The 17316-nt window shown below is 64.7% G+C and overlaps 4 protein-coding genes across 6 annotated transcripts in view; 1 reads left to right on the forward strand and 3 right to left on the reverse strand.

Annotated features, from left to right (window-relative positions):
• TMEM160 (transmembrane protein 160) overlaps window positions 1-501 on the reverse strand; it is a 2176-nt gene extending 1675 nt beyond the window's left edge. The window contains exons 1-2 of the mRNA XM_074930835.1: window positions 325-501; window positions 102-194 (exon numbers count right to left, since the gene is read on the reverse strand). Coding sequence (XP_074786936.1) covers window positions 102-194; window positions 325-478 — 247 coding nt within the window. The 5' untranslated portion in view covers window positions 479-501. The remainder of the gene's footprint in view (window positions 1-101; window positions 195-324) is intronic.
• TBCB (tubulin folding cofactor B) lies at window positions 101-3992 on the reverse strand. The gene is made up of 8 exons (XM_074930834.1): window positions 3787-3992; window positions 3111-3254; window positions 2759-2855; window positions 1987-2178; window positions 1831-1903; window positions 989-1708; window positions 796-896; window positions 101-194 (listed from the first exon to the last, which is right to left on the reverse strand). The coding sequence occupies exons 1-6, from the start codon at window positions 3925-3927 to the stop codon at window positions 1591-1593; spliced, it is 765 nt and encodes a 254-aa protein (XP_074786935.1). The 5' UTR covers window positions 3928-3992; the 3' UTR covers window positions 101-194; window positions 796-896; window positions 989-1590.
• A 153-nt stretch (window positions 3993-4145) lies between these two features.
• POLR2I (RNA polymerase II subunit I) lies at window positions 4146-6599 on the forward strand. Of its 3 annotated transcripts, none has more exons than XM_074930742.1 (6): window positions 4146-4260; window positions 5037-5091; window positions 5177-5250; window positions 5842-5916; window positions 6219-6270; window positions 6377-6599. In XM_074930742.1, exons 1-6 carry the CDS (start codon window positions 4202-4204, stop codon window positions 6437-6439), a joined length of 378 nt encoding a protein of 125 aa, XP_074786843.1. In that variant the 5' UTR covers window positions 4146-4201; the 3' UTR covers window positions 6440-6599. The 3 variants fall into 3 exon arrangements, with proteins under 3 accessions (XP_074786843.1, XP_074786845.1, XP_074786844.1); XM_074930743.1 differs by having other exon boundaries at window positions 4177-4230; XM_074930744.1 differs by lacking the exon at window positions 5842-5916.
• Window positions 6600-6675: 76 nt separating this feature from the next.
• Window positions 6676-16829, reverse strand: WDR62 (WD repeat domain 62). The gene is made up of 29 exons (XM_074930679.1): window positions 16722-16829; window positions 15842-15933; window positions 15700-15762; window positions 15215-15272; window positions 14909-15079; window positions 14624-14758; window positions 14226-14408; window positions 13975-14135; window positions 13471-13645; window positions 13248-13385; window positions 12509-12678; window positions 12251-12342; window positions 11811-11936; window positions 11431-11498; window positions 11218-11339; window positions 11065-11140; window positions 10838-10949; window positions 10656-10719; window positions 10083-10202; window positions 9878-9993; window positions 9748-9800; window positions 9444-9635; window positions 9212-9351; window positions 8875-8951; window positions 8625-8750; window positions 8277-8554; window positions 8110-8170; window positions 7888-7973; window positions 6676-7667 (listed from the first exon to the last, which is right to left on the reverse strand). The coding sequence occupies exons 1-29, from the start codon at window positions 16827-16829 to the stop codon at window positions 7422-7424; spliced, it is 3609 nt and encodes a 1202-aa protein (XP_074786780.1). The 3' UTR covers window positions 6676-7421.
• Between the last annotated feature and the right edge of the window lie 487 nt (window positions 16830-17316).

Here is a 17316-nt window from a genome sequence, read left to right on the forward strand (position 1 = left end):
GGTGCAGGGAGTGATGGAGGGGGTGGGGGTGTCCTCTGGGCAGGTCCCGGGGGGGGGGTTGGATGTCCCGGGGGGGGCGTGTGGGACCCCCCAATCCCCACCGTAGGCAGCATCGCGGCCGGTGTCGCTCTGGACGTAGGAGATAACGCCGACGCCGGTGGCCAGGAGCCCGTTACGGTACCAGGACAGGAGACCTGGAGAGGGGGACACACACACACACAGACAACGGGGGGGGTCACCGGGGATCACCCCCGCGACCCCCCCCAACCCCCGAATCCGCCCCGCCCCCGGCCCTCTCGCCCCGCCCCCGGCCCCGCCCCTCACCGCCCTCCAGCGCTTTCCGCAGCAGCCAAGCGTCCGCCCGTTCCAGGTCGGAGGCGGCGGGCGGCGGCGCGGCCCGGCCCAGGCTGTACCGAGGCCCCCGCAGCCTCCGCAGCGCTGCGGCCGCCGCCCGCCCCGCGCCGCCCCACCAGCCCATGGCGGCCGCGCCGCGTCCCGCCGCCACCCTCCTTCCCGCTACCGCCGCACAACGCCCATTGGCCGACGCCGACGCCGCTCAACGCGCCCGCCCGCGACTATTGGCGGAACGGCGCGTTCATCGCCGCAGCTCCGCCCCGCGGGGGAACGGCGCAGCGTTATAGGCCAGCGCGCCACGTCCCGCCCCCTCCGGACCGGAAGCAGCATCGCTATTGGCTGCGCGCAGGGCCTGTCGGGAAGAGGCGCGCGGCTCGCTCCCGCAGTGCGCCGGAACCCCCTTTTTATCCCCTTAAAAATGGCCAAAACACCGTTTTTCACCTTAAAACACCATTTTATGAGGCAGGGCCGACCCGCCGGTGCCCCCGGGAGTGTGCGCGGGGGAGGGACACACGGCGGGGCCCCCCCGGACGGCGGCGGCGCTGGGGGGAGGGAAACGGCAGCTCGTTACGGGTGTCGGTACCGGGGGGGGGGGGGGGGGGGAATATTGCCGGGTCGCCCCGGCCTCACTCACCCGCCCGGTCTGTACTTCCGGCCCCGCCTCCTCCTCCTCAGCGTGCTCGCCCATTGGCTGGAACACAATGTGCCCCGCCCACCCCCGGCGGAGGGGGACGTGGCCAATGCGAAGCCACGCCTCGCCACAATGGGGAAGGGGCGTGGGTAACGCGAAGCCACGCCCCAACACGGAGGGGAAGGGGCGTGACCAACAGGAAGCCACACCCCACCAGAGACAAGGGGAGTGATCAACACAAAACCACGCCCCAACACAAGGGGGAGAGGTGTGGCCAACGCGAAGCCACACCCCTCCATATAGGAAAGGGGTGTGGTCAACGCAAAGCCCCACCCTCATCAGGGATGAACAGGCGTGGCCAGAGCGGGGCCACGCCCCCACCCAGGAGGCAGCGCCCAGCAGGGACCCACGGTGGGGGGGTGGGGGAGTGGGAATTGGGGGGTCCCGGGGGGGCATTTTGGGGTGAAAACAGCTCCAGGTCACGCTGCGGGGGGGGGGGACCCCACGCCGGGGCGGGGGGGGCTGTTCCCCAAAACGAGGGAAAACGCAGCGATCAGAGGCCGCGCTCCCCCCCGCGCCCCGTGTCCCCCCGTCCCGGTGTCCCCTCACAGCTCGTCCTCGAGGCCGTCGTCCTCCTCGGGGAACTCCCCGGGGGTGACGCTCTGGGGTTTGACGAAGGCGCCGTACTTGTGCTGACACTCGAAATAACGGCGCCCGCCCACGCTGCGGGGAGGCGGAGAAACAGCTTGGAGCTGGGAGGGGGGGCCCCCCAAAGACACACACACACACCCCCCCCCCCAAAAAAAACAAGTGGGGGCACCCGGGGGATGCTGCGGGGCCCTCACCTGCCGTCGTGCTTGCCCAGCGGCTCATCGTAGCGGACGCCCACCCAGTAGCCCGGCTTGAAGTCGGTTTGGCCTGTGGGGAGCCACGGGTGTCGGTGCTGGGGGGGGTTTTGGGGACACGGTGGAGGGATTTGGGGACGCGCCGGGGACACGTACCCACGAACATGATGGTGGCCCGCTTGCAGGGCTGTCCCGGCACGCGGACCTGGCAACGGGCGCCCAGGGGGAGGGCGGCCGCCAGCGTGGCCTCCTGGGCCCGACGCTGCTGCTCCTCGGCCGCCCGGCGCTGCGTCCCCTCGGCGTCGTAACGTCCCCAGCGGCGCTGGCGCAGGAAGGAGCGGAGGGACTCTGCGGGGGGGGGGCGGGGGGGGGGGAACGGGACGACGGGACGTGGGGGTGTTGGCACTGGGCTGGGGGCACCCACACACCTTCCAAGGGGTGTGGGGGTGGTTGGTGAGGCAGCGGGGACATGGGCAGTGACACAGCGGGGATGGGGACAATGGGGACTGGGACAATGCCACCATAGGGCGACAGGGGACAGTCACCTCAACTAGGGATGGGGACAGGAACATCAACTAGGGGACGGTGAGACAGTGGGGACAGGGACAGCACCACCTCAACTTGGGGACAGTGACAGACTGGGGACAGGAACAAAGAATGGTCACCTTAAATGGGGGACAGTGACAGAGTGATCACAGGGACAGACACATCAACTAGAGAACACTAACACAGTGGGGACAGGAAGAGTGTCACCACAGGAGACGGTCACACAGTGGGGGACAGGAGTGTCACCACAGGGACGGTGACATCAGTGACACAGGGCAGGGGGAGTAAGCGCCAGCCCGGGGAACACGAGATGGGGATGTCCCCTCAGGGCCGGGGAGGGGACAGGGGGTGTCACACAGCTGGGGGGGGACACTGGTGTCACCTGGCCGCTTCTCGTAGTCGCTCTCAGCCATCTCGTACTTCTCCACCTGCGAGACGTCCTCGTACTCGCCGATACGCGCCCCGCTCCGGTCGATCACCTGCGACACCCTGTTACTGCGGGGGGGCCCCGGGGCGTTACCGCGGGGCCCCTCCCTTGCAGGGGGGACCCATTTTGGGGTGAGAAAGGGGGGAAAAGGGGTGCGCTGGTGCCAGGCAGGATACGGGGTGAGAACGGGGGTGCGCTGGCACCGGGGGTGGGGGGAGGGGGGAGATGTAGGGAAAGGGGGTGGAGTCGAGGTGTGATTTTGGGGTGAGAAACGGGGGGAAAAAAAAAGGAGGGTAAGAGGACCCACATGCACGCGGCAACCATCAGTCACGGGGTAGGAGCCCAGCAGGGCCTCGTCGCAGTCCAGGCGGCCCAGCGGCTCCTCCTCGGCGCTGTACAGCTCCAGGTCCATGCAGGAGGCCGGGCTGCCCACCACCAGCTCCAGTTTGCACTGGGAGAGGGGAATGGGGGGACTGGTCAGGGGCAGGAACCAGCCCTGTGCTAGTGCTGGCCCGGGGGGACCCAGCCCTGATCACGGGGCGGGGTGGGGGGGGCGTTAACCCGGTGCTGGGCACGGTGAGGAGGAGGGGGGCGGGCAGGGTCCCGGTGCCCCGTGAGCGGAACGAGGGGAGTCGCGGGGGGGGGGAGGGGGGTCCCGGTGCCCCGTGAGCGGAACGAGGGGAGTCGCGGGGGGGGGGAGGGGGGTCCTGGTGCCCCGTGAGCGGAACGAGGGGAGTCGCGGGGGGGGGGGAGGGGGGTCCCGGTGCCCCGTGAGCGGAACGAGGGGAGTCGCGGGGGGGGGGGGAGGGGGGTCCTGGTGCCCCGTGAGGGGAAGGACCACGCGGATCTCATGAGGGGAAGGAGGAAGAGCAGGAGGGTCCCGGCAGGGGCTGGCGGGGGGGGAAGGCCCCGGTCCGTGAGGGCGGAGGATGAGGCGGGGCAGGGCAGGCCCCGCCCGGCGGGGAGGGCCCCGGTGCCGTTACCTTGAACTCGGCGATGGTGAGGCCGGTGCCGTAGCGCTTGTGGGCGCGGAAGGCGTTGAGGCTGCTGCTCACCGCCAGCGACACGGACCCGGCCGCGAGCAGCAGCCCCGGACCGGCCCCGGGCTCCGCCGCCGCCTTCATGGTGCGGCCGTGCTGCCGCCGCCGCTTCTTCTTCTTCTGGAACCTTCGGCCCGCCCCGCGCGCCCGCCCCGTCCCCGCCGCACAACCAATCGGCGCCGCCGCCACGCCCCGCGCGCCGCCGCACGGCCAATAGCGAGGAACACGCCTCCCCGCCGCGCAGCCAATAGCGACCCGCTCTGGCGGAGGGGGCGGGACGCGGGCTCCGCCCTTCCCGACGAGCTTTGTCCCCGCGCGGCCGCCGTCGGGCGCTGCCGTGCGCGTGCGCGGGGCCGCCATGGAGGCCGACGGCGCCTACGAGCCGGGGTTTGTGGGGATCCGCTTCTGCCAGGAGTGGTGAGGGGGCGCCGCGACCCCCGGGGCGCGCTGACACCCCTCAGGGCCCACCGCGGGCCTCCCCTTTCCCTCCCTCGGTCCCCTCGGGCCTCCCTGACACCCCCCGGGGCTCCCCGACCCCCCGGTACCGCCCCGATCCCCCCCAGGCCCCTCCTCAAGGCTCCCTGACACCCGCCGGGGCTCCCTGACCCCCCCCCAATCCCCCAGACACCTCCTCGGGGCTCCCTGACCCCCCCCCAATCCCCCAGACACCTCCTCAAGGCTCCCTGATCCCCCCAAATCCCCCCAGACCCCTCCTCAAGGCTCCCTGACACCCCCCGGGGCTCCCTGACCCCCCCCAATCCCCCCAGACCCCTCCTCAAGGCTCCCTGACACCCGCCGGGTCTCTCTGACCCCCCCAATCCCTCCAGACCCCTCCTCAAGGCTCCCTGACCCCCCCCAATCCCCCCAGACCCCTCCTCAAGGCTCCCTGACACCCGCCGGGGCTCTCTGACCCCCCCAATCCCTCCAGACCCCTCCTCAAGGCTCCCTGACCCCCCCAGTCTCCCCAGACCCCTCCTCAAGGCTCCCTGACACACTCGAGGCTCCTCAGACCCACCCCGCCCGCATCTCCTGACACCCCCTGGATCCCCCAGATCCTCTCAGACCCCCCCCAGGGCCCTTTGATACCCCCCGGGGCCCCCCCCTCCCCAGGGGGACGTGGCCCCAGGACCAGGCTGGGGCCCCCCCCAAAGACCCCACAATAACCCCCCCCCTCCCCAAATGTCCCCCCCCAGCAACAACATGCTGTACCCCAAGGAGGACAAAGAGAACCGGATCCTGCTCTACGCCGTGAGTGACCCCCCCACACCCCTCACACTGGGACCAGTCCCAGTTTGGCACTGGGACCAGTCCGCAGCCCCCGCTCTTCCCCCAGTGCCGTAACTGCGACTACCAGCAAGAGGCCGACAACAGCTGCATCTACGTCAACAAGATCACGCACGAAGTGGAGTGAGTTCGTTAGCGGGACAAGCTCGTTAGCGGAGCGAGAGTTCATTAGCGGAGAGTTTGTTACCAGTCCTGGACGCCTGGATCCCGGTTCCGCCATTTCCCACCCTGGAGGGGTGGTTAGTGAGGAGTGATTAATAAGAGAAAAGTGATGAAAAAGAACCTGTATTGTAGTTGACGAGAAAATAATTAGCAAAGTGAGAATTAGAGTAATGAATAAGAGAGTAATTGTGGGGGGTGGTGGTGATTAACAAAGTATGAGTTGGGATAAGTAATAAGAGTAATTTGGGGGGGTAGGAGGTGAGTGGCTAATAAAAGGAGGCAATAAGGTGAGTTGTGGGTAATTAATGAGGGAGAGTGTTTTTTGATTAATTAGTAATTAAGAAGGGATAATTGGGGTAGTTAATAAGAGCGATTCAGGGGTAGTTGGTGGGTAATTAATAAGGGTGAAGAATTGGAAAGCAATTAATGTGGGTGTCATTAATAGGGATAATTATTAGGGGTGACTGGTGAGGAGGATACTAGGGTTATTAATAGCTGGGGGGGGGGGGTAATTAAGAGGATTAATTAACACCCCGCGGCGTCTCCTCGCAGCGAGCTGACGCAGATCATCGCCGACGTCTCCCAGGACCCGACGCTGCCCCGCACTGAGGACCACCCCTGCCAGAAGTGAGGGGGGATGCGGGCCCCCCCCTACCTCCGGGGGGGTGTCGGGGGACCCCAGGAATATGGGGACCCCCCCGTGGGGGTGTCAGGGACCCCCTGGGGACCTCTGTGGGGCATCCCCCCCCCCCCCAGCGCTGTTCCAGTGTCCCCCCTCAGATCTGTCCCCTCCCCAGCTCTGGTGTCCCCCGTTTTTCCCCCATTTCCATCCCCCAGGGGGCCCCAATGCCCCCCCCCCCCAATATCCCCAACATCCCCCCCAGGACTTTTATGTCCCCCCCCCGTCACCACTGTCCCCTCTCCCGCAGGTGTGGGCACAAAGAGGCCGTTTTCTTCCAGTCGCACAGCGCCAGAGCCGAGGTGAGTGACACCCCCAAACCCTGTGCCCCCCCCCTGCCCCCGACTCTCATTTATGCCCCCCCACACCCTGTGGGGTGACCACCCCCCCCTCCTGTCCCCCCCCCAGGACGCAATGAGGCTCTACTATGTCTGCACCGCCCCGCACTGCGGCCACCGCTGGACTGAGTGACGGCACCCAGAGACCCCAAAATCGCCCCAGATGGCGGCTGTCACCCCAAAATGGGGGGGGTGGTGTGTCCCCACACCCCATGGCAGCCCCTGTGCCCCCCAACCCTGGGTCTGTACCCGCCAGGGTGATGTTTTGGTGATAATAATGGTTATTTTTGGCAGTGGGATGTGTCAGTGGATTTGTGGGGCTGTTGGGGGTGACTTTGGGGTGCACACGGCTCGGGGAGGGGGGGGATTTGTCTCTCTCCGTGGATGTCACAGCCCCAAATTGTCCCTAGTTGGCCTCAAATTGCACCCCTGGTACCCCAAAATGTTCCACTGGTCCCCAAATTGCATCCCCAGTACCCGCAAATGTTCCACTGGGCCCCAAATCGCACCCCTGGTACCCCAAAATGTTCCACCAGGCCCCAAATTACAAGCACGGGGCTCCCCAATTTTTCCACAGTGGGCCCCAAATTGCATCCCTGGTACCCCCAAATGCTCCAGCAGGCCCCAAAATGCAGCTGTAGGGGCCCTGAATTGTCCCCGGTGGACCCCAAGTCGTAACCCCTGGTGCCATAAATTGCCCCTTCAGGCCCCAAATTGCCCTTGGGGTACCCCAAAATCGCTCAAATCGCTCCCTGAAGCCTTGACTTGCCCCGAATCTCCTTTCCCCCATACCCCAGATTTCCCAGTTGGGCCCCAAATTTCTCCCCCTGGTGCCCTGAACCACCCTCCTGCTGCCCCACATCTCGCCGAACCCCAAATCGCCTCCTGGGGAGTCTCAACCCCAAAACCCCTCGTTTTGGTTGAAAGATATTTATTATTTTAACAATGTTTAGAACGGGCAGCCGCTTCCGCCCTGCGGAAACTGGGTGGGGGTTGTTTATTTTGGGGGGGGGGGGGGGTTGGGGTGAGATGAGGTGGAAAGTGGAGAGAAAAACACAACCTGAGAGGCCTGGAAATGGTTTAAAAAAAAAAAAAATTAAAAGATTAACCTTGGTTTAAGGCATCTCGAGGCTGTCGCCCTCCAGCCTCCTGCGAACCGTCTCCAGGAGGGACTCGGAGTAGGCGCGGAGCAGCCGCAGGGTCTCGGGGTGTGGCGGCAGCGCTGGGGCCTCGGTGGCGGCATCGGCGTGGGGGGGTACGGCACGGGCCCGCAGCTCGGCCTTCATCCAGCCCAGGAGGTCGGCAAACGCTGCCCGCGCCCCCGCCGCCTCCTCCGCGGTGGCCTCGGCGCAGAGAGTCACCTGTGGGGTACGGGGGGGGGCCCCTTTTGTATGCTGGGGGGGGTTAAAACACACCCCGGGGGTCTCAGTTCGGAAACGAGATGCCAGCGGGGAGGGGTTGACCCTGTGGATGTGGGTGAATACACAGGGAGATGGGAATGACCCCCCCAGAAAAATGTGAATTGAGGGGGGTGTGTGTGTCCCCCTCAAAAAAAAAAAATAAATAAAAAGAGGCACCGACCTGGTTGTAGAGCTGCAGCGTCTCCTGGAAGTGTCCCCGCAGCACCCCCAGGGCCGCCCTGAAGGTCTCGACTTGGCGGGGGGAGCCTGTGGGTGTCACACTGCTGTCACACACACCCCCCCCCCACCCCACCCCCCCCCCCCCCGAAAAATCCACCTCGTTCCCCCCCCCGGGAGGGGGTTTGGGGGTGTGGGAAGTGCCTCTTCGTCCTCACTCACTCACCCCTGGGGTTTTCAGAGCCTGTTTCCTCGCCCGTTTCTTGAGTTTTTTCACCCGGGGGTTTCTAAAAATTGACGGAAGTGACACTGAGCCCGGCCCGAGGAATTAAAATACCTGGTTTTGGGGGTTTTCTCCCAAACGTTTCCCGCTTAGGTAGAAAACCGACTCGCCTCCGGTTGCTGGAGCTCCTGGGGTGTTTGTGGCTCATCCCTGAGCGGCTCCGGGGCCTGCGGGGGAAAGGTGGCCGCCAGCCTGCAGGACAAAGCCGGGCTCAGGAGCGGGACGGACGGACGGACGGACACGCCGCCCGCCACCCACCTCCTCTTCTGGCAGCGCCACAGGAACCGGGCCGAGATGCTCAAACGTGGGTTCAGGAACAAGTTTTTTTCCTCCTCTCCGGGTTCAGGCGGTTTCAAATCCTTTAAGGAACCCTCGAACTTCTCTGCGGCTGCGGGGCGGGAAGTGTCGGCTGGGCCCGGCTCGGCCCGGGGCCCCCCCGCCTGCCGTTCCCCCGTTACCTGTGGCGTCCGTCAGCGTCTCAAAGTGCTGTTTGAGGAATTTTTCTTGCTCGGGGGTCTGGGGCAGGGAGCTGCTCTGCGGAGGGTTCTCCTCCGGCTCCTCCACCTCCCCGGAGGATCCCTCGTCTGCCGGGACAGAGCAGGAAAAAAAACCAAAACACGACAAGTGTTAACACCGGGCGGGTTTTATTCTGAGCCCCACCCCCCAAAGTTTTCCTCTCAGTCATGAGGGTTTTGGTGCCACCGTTACCTTCGGGCTGGTCGCCAGGCCCCAGCGTTTCCTCCGGGGCTGTGGGGCGCAGCGGCAGCTCCGTCAGTCGCTCTAAACTGGGATTAAGATTTAAGGGATCAGATTTAAGTCACACCTAAAAATTTTCCCTCCTCCAACCCTGTCCTGGCGCTTTGCAAGCCAAAAAAAACTCTTGAGATTTGGCTCGAAGGGAAAAGCCACAATGGGGGTGAGGGATCAGCAGGGCTCGGCCTGAGCCGGGCTTTAGCACGGTCGGGTTTAGCAAAGCCCAGACTAGCAGCAGGAGGGTGGTTTAACACCGATAAAGGTGACGTTTGCTTCCCCATCCAGCACCGACCTGCTCAGCGCCGGCCCGCGCGGCTCCTCCGGGCTGCTCCCGGCCGCATCTGGTAATTCCCATTCCCCGTCGCTCTCCTCATCCAGGAAAAGCTCCGAGAACTGGAAATCCTCACCGGGGCCGCGGGGGGAGGCCTCCGCCTGCCGGAGACGGGATTTTTTTTCCCCCGGAAAAACGGGCAACGCTGTCGGGCGGGGACAGTTTAAACCCAGAGCCTGGCCCCACCGCTGACCTCCGCCAGGAGATGGTCCAGGCTGCCGGGGTCCGGCTCCGCGTTGCCTTTGAGGGGGGTGAAATAAGGGGGGTCCGACTCCGGCAGAGTCTTGATGGGGCCCCTCTGGGCGCGCTCTGCCCATCGCCCCCGTGGCCGGTAGCTGCGGGGAGGGCCGGCGGCTGCCCTGTCCCCGTCCTCCGCCTCTCCCAGCTGGAAAAAAGAGGAGGGAGGAAAGGGGGCGCAGTGGAGATGGGGCGAAGGGATCTTGGGATCATCGTTAGGTGCCGTTTGATTAAATTTAAGTCTCGACGGGGCGACTTACCAGCCTCTTCGCCCACATGGGCAGCCTGCCATTGGTCAGGATGCAGGCGGGCGCTGGAGGGGGAGAGCGGGGTCAGGAGCAGCCCCGCGGGCAGAAAATCGGGGTGCAGCCGGGGGGGGGACACACATACGCGGCTCCGAGTCCTCCTGAGAGGGGGTTTGTGGGGACGGAGCCTTGTCCTGCTCCTCCGGGGGCTCCTCCTGGGGCGCCGCCGTCTCACCGGGGAGGGTGACGTTGGTCTGGGGCCTGGAGGAGGGGAGAACGCTGGGGCCCGACCCCCCCCCACACCACCACCCGGCCCCCCAAAGGGCCGATGTGGGGGTGAGGGGCTTTACCCAAGCTGCGCCAGGAGATCCGGCTCCTCCTCCCGCTGGGGCTGCAGCGGGTCAAGCTCCAGCAAATGCTCCCTCATGCTGGTGGTGATCTCGGGGCCCAGGTGCCAAATAAAGATGCAGCTGGGGGTAGAAAGGCAGGTCGGGGGGGTCAGATCGCCCCAAATTTTAGGTACGGGGGAGCTTCACATTAATTCCCTCGATTAATTTAGCCACCCAAACCCTGTGACACATTTGGGGGTAGAAACGCAGGTCGGGGGGGGTCATTTCACCCCCAAATTTTGGATATGGGGGGGCTTTATGTTAATTCCTTTGATTAATTTAATTCACCTGAGCCTTCTGACACATTCTGCATGTAGAAAGGCAGGTCAGGGGGGTCAGATCACCCCCAAATTTTGGATCCAGGGGCTTTACATTAATTCCCTCGATTAATTTGATCCCTCCCGAGCCCTCCCTCACCGCACCCAGCACCCTTGAAAGCCAATTCCTCTCCCACGGGGGCGTGTGGCAGGCGCGGAGGGTGAGACGCATGGAACGCGGCACAAATCGGATTATTTCAGGTCTGGCAGCCCCCACCTGTCCCCCGAGACAGTGATGAGGTGTTTGCAGTCGTAGGTGAAGCGCATCCCCGTCACTATTTCTGTGCCAAGAGAAGGAAACGCGGCGGGGGGGAGGTGTCGCTCGTCGGGGGGGTGTTTTTGGGGTGTTCCCAGCCCCTCTCCCCCACGTCTCGTTCCTCCTCCCGAGGGGACACGGACCTGAGTGGCCGAACATGGTGGCCACGCGCTCGCCGGAGCGGAAGTCGATGAGGGAGATGGTCTTGTTGGAGCAGCTGGTGGCCAGGAAGGTGCCCGAGGGGTCCAGCTGCACCTGGGGGAGGGAAGGGTGGGGGAGACACGGCGGGAGTTTGGGGACCTTCAGCACCCACCCAGCCGCCCGTGGTGGGCCCAGGAGCGCCCACGCCCAGCTCAAACCACCCTCGTACCTTCAGCAAGGCGCCGTCGTCGCCCTGCGAGCCCTTGTAGCAGCATTTTTGCTTCCCGCTGGCGGTGCCGTACACCCTGCGGGGGAGCGGGGGGGGGTCAGACAGCAGCCAGCCCCACGGCCGGGGGGACCGGCGCAGAGCCAGCGCCTTCACCTGACGTTCCTGTCCTGGCAGGCCACGGCCACGTATTTCTGCGTGATGTCGATGTCCATGTCGTACAGGGTGGTTTTCTCGGCGACGTGATGCGTCCTGACGAAGCTGAAGCCATCCGGGAGCTGCAGGGAGATGGGAGGAGCCACCCCGTTGCCTTCTCACCCGTCTAATTTTTAGGGGAGAAATAGCAGATCCTGGTGGATTCTCACCCACCTTCTGAGCGTTGCGGAAATAAATACTTTTATCGGCGCCGCAGCTTATCAGCTGAAGGTCCCCGTTGCCTGAGGGAAGAGAGCAGCACAGGGAGAGGACATCGTCCCAAATTCACCACCGACTGAATCCAAAAAATGATTCTTTATGAATGAATCCATAAAAAAAATAAAAGTTTTAAGAACTAGGTGCGATCCAAGGGTGGGCTCTCCCTGCTACGGCCCCCTCCGACATCCTCCTCACCTGGAGGCACCTTTTTTTAACCAAAGAGCCTCCTCCAACGTAGATTTTGAAGTTTAAGGACTTAAATCCAGAGAGAAAAACCCATTTTTTGAAAGCAGGACGAGGCGATGGGGGAAATCAGCCGCAATTCAGCCACTTACCAGCAAATTTGACCGACGTTATGGCGGAGGAGTGATCGTCCAGGGTCTGCTCCAGCCTGTAGCTGCTGTCCACGTTCAGGACGTGGATCAGCCTGTCCCTGCTTGCTGAAGCCAGCAGCGCTGCTCCTGAAACGAGAGGGTTAAAACGGCGCCAAGCTGAAGGTTTTGGTTGAGAAAACGTCGAGTTTGCTGCCGTCACCTGCAAAGATTTTGGTGCGAGCTGGTTTTACAGTTGGGTGTTAACAGGGATGGTTACCCCCAGCATGGGATTTAATCTGCGTGGCCCCGGGGCTTGCGTCCAGGTCCCGGTGGCTCCTCAGGGGAGGGGCCTTTCCCCACAAAGCTCATTTTTTGGGATGTCCGAGTTTATTTGGTGAAGGAGAAGGGCAAAGCTCATCACCGGGACGGAGCTTCGGGAAGGAGCGGTCTCCAGCTCTTACCGGTCTCCGGCTTCGAATACTCGAGGCAGAGAACTTCGGAATCGTGCGCCTCCACCTTAGCCACCTCCTGCATGAACTGCAGCTCGTGTATCCTGCAGGGGAAGCGCCGCGGCAGCTCCCAGAACCCGGGGAAGCCGCCGGGGAATGGCGCCGGGAGGCTCCCGGCAAACCGGCACCAGCTAAAACACGGCGGGGGGAGCCCCCCCCCGGAGCCCCCCCCTTCTCCTTCGGGTCCGGGCCCAGTGAGGTGCCACTTGCCTGAGGGTTCCTCCTCGATCCCCAGAAGCCAGATGCTCCCCGTCGGGGCTGACCTGCATCACCCGCACCCCGGATTTGACGTCCAGGTGCCCCACGGTCTCGCTTCGGCCGCCAGCGGAGTCCTGGAGGTGCTGCGTGTTGTTGTCCACGTAGATGATGTTCAGGAGGGTCTTGGGGCGGGAGGGGAGGGCCCCGTCAGATCTCAGGGAGCTCTTCGGGGAGGAGGGGACCCCGCCCACATCACCCAACTGCTCCCAACTTCCCCACTTTCTTTTTTCCATGCTTCCCGCTCAAGGAACACCAGGATTTGAGGAGCATAACAGCGTCCTTTGGTGGTTCAGACAGAAAGAGCCAACGCAGGGGAACGAAAAGCTGTTTCCAGGCTCCATAAAACCACCAAAACCCACTAAAAATCACTGCTCCAAGCTGTGTCCAGGCTCCCTAAACCCACCAAAACCCACTAAAAACTGCTGCTCCTCTCCGAGCTGTGTCCAGGCTCCCTAAAACCACCAAAACCCACTAAAAACCGCCACTCCCCTCCCTCTCGGGCAGCAGCTCTGTACCCAAAGCAGCAAGAAGCCGACGTGAACCTCCCCAAAACCTCCATCGACTTCATTTTCTAGAGGTAAATCCCACACGACCAGAGCACAAGGAGCTGGTTGAGCTCCCCCAGCTGCCACCGTGGTTTTGGGGGGCTGGGGAGCTGGAGGCAGCCCCCCCCTCGCCCTCCCCGTTGTACCGTGCTGTAGGTGTTGCCCTGGAGGGGACGCACGGAGCCGCTGCCCAGGGTCCAGGCGCGGATGGTGTTGTCGGAGGAGCACGTCAGGAAGGAGCCGGGAGGCAGACAGGATCTCCGCTCCTCGGAGTCGGGGTACACCTGCGCCCGGGTGACATTTTTGGGGGGGCGTGGAGGGGAATCGGGGCTGCGGCTGCCCCGAACCGCCCCCGTGGGACCCTCTTACCTCGACGCTCCAGACGAAGGAGCTGTGGAAAAGTTCCGACCACACTTTCCGGACGTCCTGCAGGTCCCCCACGTCCCAGACATAGACACTGTGGTCCCTGTAGACGCAGGACAGCCAGCGGTGGGCGGCGTCATAGGCCACGGCGATGGTGTCGGGGTACACGAGCTCCGGCCGCCTTCGGTGGGGGAGAAACCGAGTCAGGTCGCAGCTTTGGGGGGTGGGGGTGTGTGTGTGACCCCTCCAGAGCCTGCTGAGCGCTCTGCCCAAGGCAGAGTTGATTTGCAAATGAAACGAAGGGGAAAACAAAGTGTTGGGGCTCCCTGCGCCCCCGCCCGGTAAGCCTGACAGCACCCACCCTGCGTAAAACTGGGCGCTGATTCAAACCTGACGCCCACCGAGATGAGCAGTGGGGGCTGCAGGGTCCAGAACCCCACGATTCAGCGATGGACGCCGTGCCGGGGGGGTTTGGGGGGGGGCACGTGGGATCCCCTGAGCTGTGGGTACCTCGGTGGGGGGGTCTGGGTGACATCCACGCCCAGGGGATGAGGTTTGGGGAGGTCGCTGAGGTAACGCATGTCCCGAGCCTGGAAAACCCTCACGGTGCCATCGGCGCAGCCACAGAAGATCAGCCCGTCGCCGAGGCAGAGGCAGTTGGCCGGCGGTGCCTGCGGCCGCAGCGGGGTGAGATCCGTGTCGGTGGGATCGACCCCAGGCCCACGGGCAGGGGGGAAGCGTGGGGAAAGCTGCCCCCCCACCTTCAAAAAGATCCATTTTTCCAGCACCCGCTTCTCGTTGAACTGGCAGAGGAGCCCCGAGGAGGAGACGCAGAAGGTTCTGCCCGACGTCGGGCCCCAGCCGCAGGCCACGCCGCAGAAAACGTTGTCGTGAAGCTGTCCCAGCAGCCCCGAGCGTCCCACCAGCGGCACCGTCTCGTTGGTCTGCGAAGCGGTTCGTTAGCAGGCACTAACGAGGGAAACGGCTTCCGCCGCCCTCGGAGCCCGCCGAGATCCAAGCGGAGCAAAGGGATGAGGCAGCGTGAATTTTTTGGGGGAAACCTGTCGTTTTTTGTGACAGAACGCGCCCGCTCGAGCGTCGCGGGGGCGTGAGGGTCAGAGCAGCGCCCGGGCCCGGCTCAGCTCTGGCCCCCCCTCACCTTCAGTTCCCTCGAGGAGTCCAGGAACCAAAACTTGACGTGGCGGTGCCCCGCGGTGACGAAGTAGCTGTCCCCGGAGAAGGACACAGCCGTCACTTTGCATGACACCTTGTTGGAGGCCACCAGGGAGCCTTTCTGCTCGGAAAAAACGCGTCGGGTCGCGAACACGGAGCGTTACCCGCCAAAGAAAAATAAAAACGGCGGGGCAGGAAGGTGTTTTCTCCCCGTTTTTTTTTTGGGGGGGGAATTTGAGGCTGTTCTAAGGTGCGTTTCGCCGAAGCTCACCCTCCAGTCCCACACGTTGACCGCCATGTCGTGGGGGTCCCCCACCGACACCAGGTACCTGGCGGTGGGGGAGAAGGCAACGCAGGTGACGCCGTGCTGGTGGCCCTGCAGCGCCGAGACCTGTGCCCCCTCCTCTACCTCCCACACGCGGACGGCCGGGCGGTGCCCGTTCTGCGGGGGGGAAAAAACGGTAACGCGAGTCAAAACGGGTTGGGGAACACCCTGAAATAATAAGCCGGGGAGGAATAACCTCGCCTTGATGGGCAAATTGGGGGTGTTGGGTGTCTACAGATGGGTGGGACCCACCTCGCCGGTGACGATGAGCTTCCCGTCGGGTGAGAAGGCCAAGGCGCTCAGGGTTTTCCTGGGAAATAGTGGGTTTTTGTTAAAAATTAGGCTGATCCGGAGGGAAAACTGAGGGTTTATCAGGAGGTGAAACACAAGTGTCGCTCCTGAAAGCCGGCGTAGGGCAGAGCCTGTGTTTGGGGGGGTACCTAGAGGTATTTGGGGGGTACCTGGACGTGTTCAGGGGTCCCTGAGGGTGTTTGGGGGGTAACTGAGGGTATTCAGGGGTTTTGGGGGGAGTACCTGGAGGTGTTTGGGGTTCCTGAATGTGTTTGGGGGGTGTTTGGGGGGTTCCTGGAGGTATTGGGGGGGGTACCTGGAGATGTCTGGGGTTCCTGGAGGTATTTGGGGGGTACCTGGAGGTGTTTGGGGTTCCTGGAGGTGTTCAGGAGGTATTTGGGGGGTCCCTGGAGGTGCTGAGGGGCTCCCCAGGGTGTTTGGGGTACCTGGAGGTGTTCAGGATGTGTCTCTGCGTGTTCTCCTGGGGATTCAGGATGACGATGACGCACCTGGACAGGAAGGGGGGAGGTTTTTCCCCAGCTGGGATTCGGGGGGGTCCCGGGGGGGTCCCGGGGGCGGGGGTCTCACCCGGCGGGGTAGGCGACCAGCCCCGTGGCCGGGTCGCAGGCCAAGCCGTTACTGGTCTGGGCGGTGACTCCCAGCACCTTCTCCAGCGTCACCTGGGGGAGAGGATGAGGGGTCCCCGGGCTGGGGGAGGTGGGGGGCCCCGGATGGGGCCCCGAGCCCCCACGGGTGGCCCTGGGGCAGCACCCGAGGGCCCCTCCGTGTCCCCCCCACCCCCGTGGGCTCCCCCAAAGCTCATCCCAGCTGGAAGCGCTGCTCCCCCCCACCCATGGAGACCCCCCAGGTGCTGCCCCTTCCCCAGGCTCCGCCCCCACGGGTTCCACATCCCCGCCCCTTCCCAGGCTCCACCCCCACGGGGTCCACAACCCCGCCCCTTCCCCAGGCTCCACCCCCACAGGTTCCACAGCCCCGCCTTTCCCCAGGCACCACCCCCATGGGTTCCACAGCCCCGCCCCTTCCCCAGGCTCCACCCCCACAGGTTCCACAGCCCCACCCCTTCTGCAGGCTCCACCCCCACAGGTTCCACAACCCCACCCCTTCCCTAGTCTCCACCCCTACGAGGTCCCCTAGCCCCACCCTCCCACGAGAGATGCACAAATCCCGCCCCTTCCCCAAGCACCGCCCATCCTGAAGCTCCGCCCCACGGCGCAATGACCCCGCCCTCTTTAAGCCACGCCTTCATTTGGACACCCAAGCTCCTCCCCTTCCCGAGGCTCCGCCCTACTGAACCTTCATCCCTCCCCAAGCTCCGCCTCTTAAAAAAAAAAAAACCTTAGCCACAAGCCCCGCCCCCGTGGCTGTCCATCAAACCTCCCCTCACGGGGAGGCCCCGCCCTTCTCCCGCCCCCCCGGCCAACGGCCGCCTGCCCCGCGCGCCCCTCACCGCCTCTTCCGGGCCTTGGTAGCGCGATCGCCGCCTCGGGCCGAAGATCGGGGGCGAGTCGGGCCCGGTGCCGGTGCCGCCCTGAGCCCCGCCGCCCGCCGCCACCATGGCTGCGGGCCGCCGCCTCTCGCTCCCGCTCCGAACTGCGCGCCGAAAGCCGGCGTCCCGTTCCTATTGGCCACCGCCCACGCCGCTCACCGCCCGCCTCCCCGCCTCGCCCAATGGCAGCGCGGCACCGCGCGGGCTAGGCTCCGCCCCGCGCCTTCCTGTCACTCCACGCCGAGCTCGGCCAATAGCCACCCGCCGGCCGGCGCTGACCCCGCCTCCTCTCTCCGCTCTGTCCACGGGTTCGAGGCCCGCGGGACCGGCCCAACCGGCCCGTGGCCGCCGGCGGCAGTTGGGGCACGGCGGGAGGCGACGGCGGTTCTTAACGGTTCCGGAAAACGCCGCGGGAGAACGGGGCCGGCCCGGCTGCGGGGAGCCCCACGGGGGGACCCCCCCGCTCCTGCCCTGGCGCGTAGGCACCGGCCCCCCACCCCCCGGCCGTTCCTCAGTGCGCATGCGTCGCCGCGGGAGGGGGGGAGTGGGTACGGCG

Source organism: Athene noctua, chromosome 35, assembly GCF_965140245.1.
Source record: "Athene noctua chromosome 35, bAthNoc1.hap1.1, whole genome shotgun sequence".
Lineage (NCBI taxonomy): Eukaryota > Metazoa > Chordata > Aves > Strigiformes > Strigidae > Athene > Athene noctua.

Excerpts from the sequence above, each read along its gene's own strand:
- TBCB (XM_074930834.1), bottom strand. The coding sequence starts at position 3,927 with ATGAAGGCGGCGGCGGAGCCCGGGGCCGGTCCGGGGCTGCTGCTCGCG. Across the intron at positions 2,179-2,758 it reads CGACTACGAGAAGCGGCCAG|AGTCCCTCCGCTCCTTCCTG; the intron begins GTGACACCAGTG and ends CCCCCCCCGCAG. Across the intron at positions 1,904-1,986 it reads GGCCACCATCATGTTCGTGG|GCCAAACCGACTTCAAGCCG; the intron begins GTACGTGTCCCC and ends GGCTCCCCACAG.
- POLR2I (XM_074930742.1), top strand. The coding sequence starts at position 4,202 with ATGGAGGCCGACGGCGCCTACGAGCCGGGGTTTGTGGGGATCCGCTTC. Across the intron at positions 5,092-5,176 it reads ACCGGATCCTGCTCTACGCC|TGCCGTAACTGCGACTACCA; the intron begins GTGAGTGACCCC and ends CTCTTCCCCCAG. Across the intron at positions 6,271-6,376 it reads CGCACAGCGCCAGAGCCGAG|GACGCAATGAGGCTCTACTA; the intron begins GTGAGTGACACC and ends TCCCCCCCCCAG.
- WDR62 (XM_074930679.1), bottom strand. The coding sequence starts at position 16,829 with ATGGTGGCGGCGGGCGGCGGGGCTCAGGGCGGCACCGGCACCGGGCCC. Across the intron at positions 10,950-11,064 it reads ACGACGGCGCCTTGCTGAAG|GTGCAGCTGGACCCCTCGGG; the intron begins GTACGAGGGTGG and ends TCCCTCCCCCAG. Across the intron at positions 8,171-8,276 it reads AGGAGCTCCAGCAACCGGAG|AAACCCCCGGGTGAAAAAAC; the intron begins GCGAGTCGGTTT and ends GTCAATTTTTAG.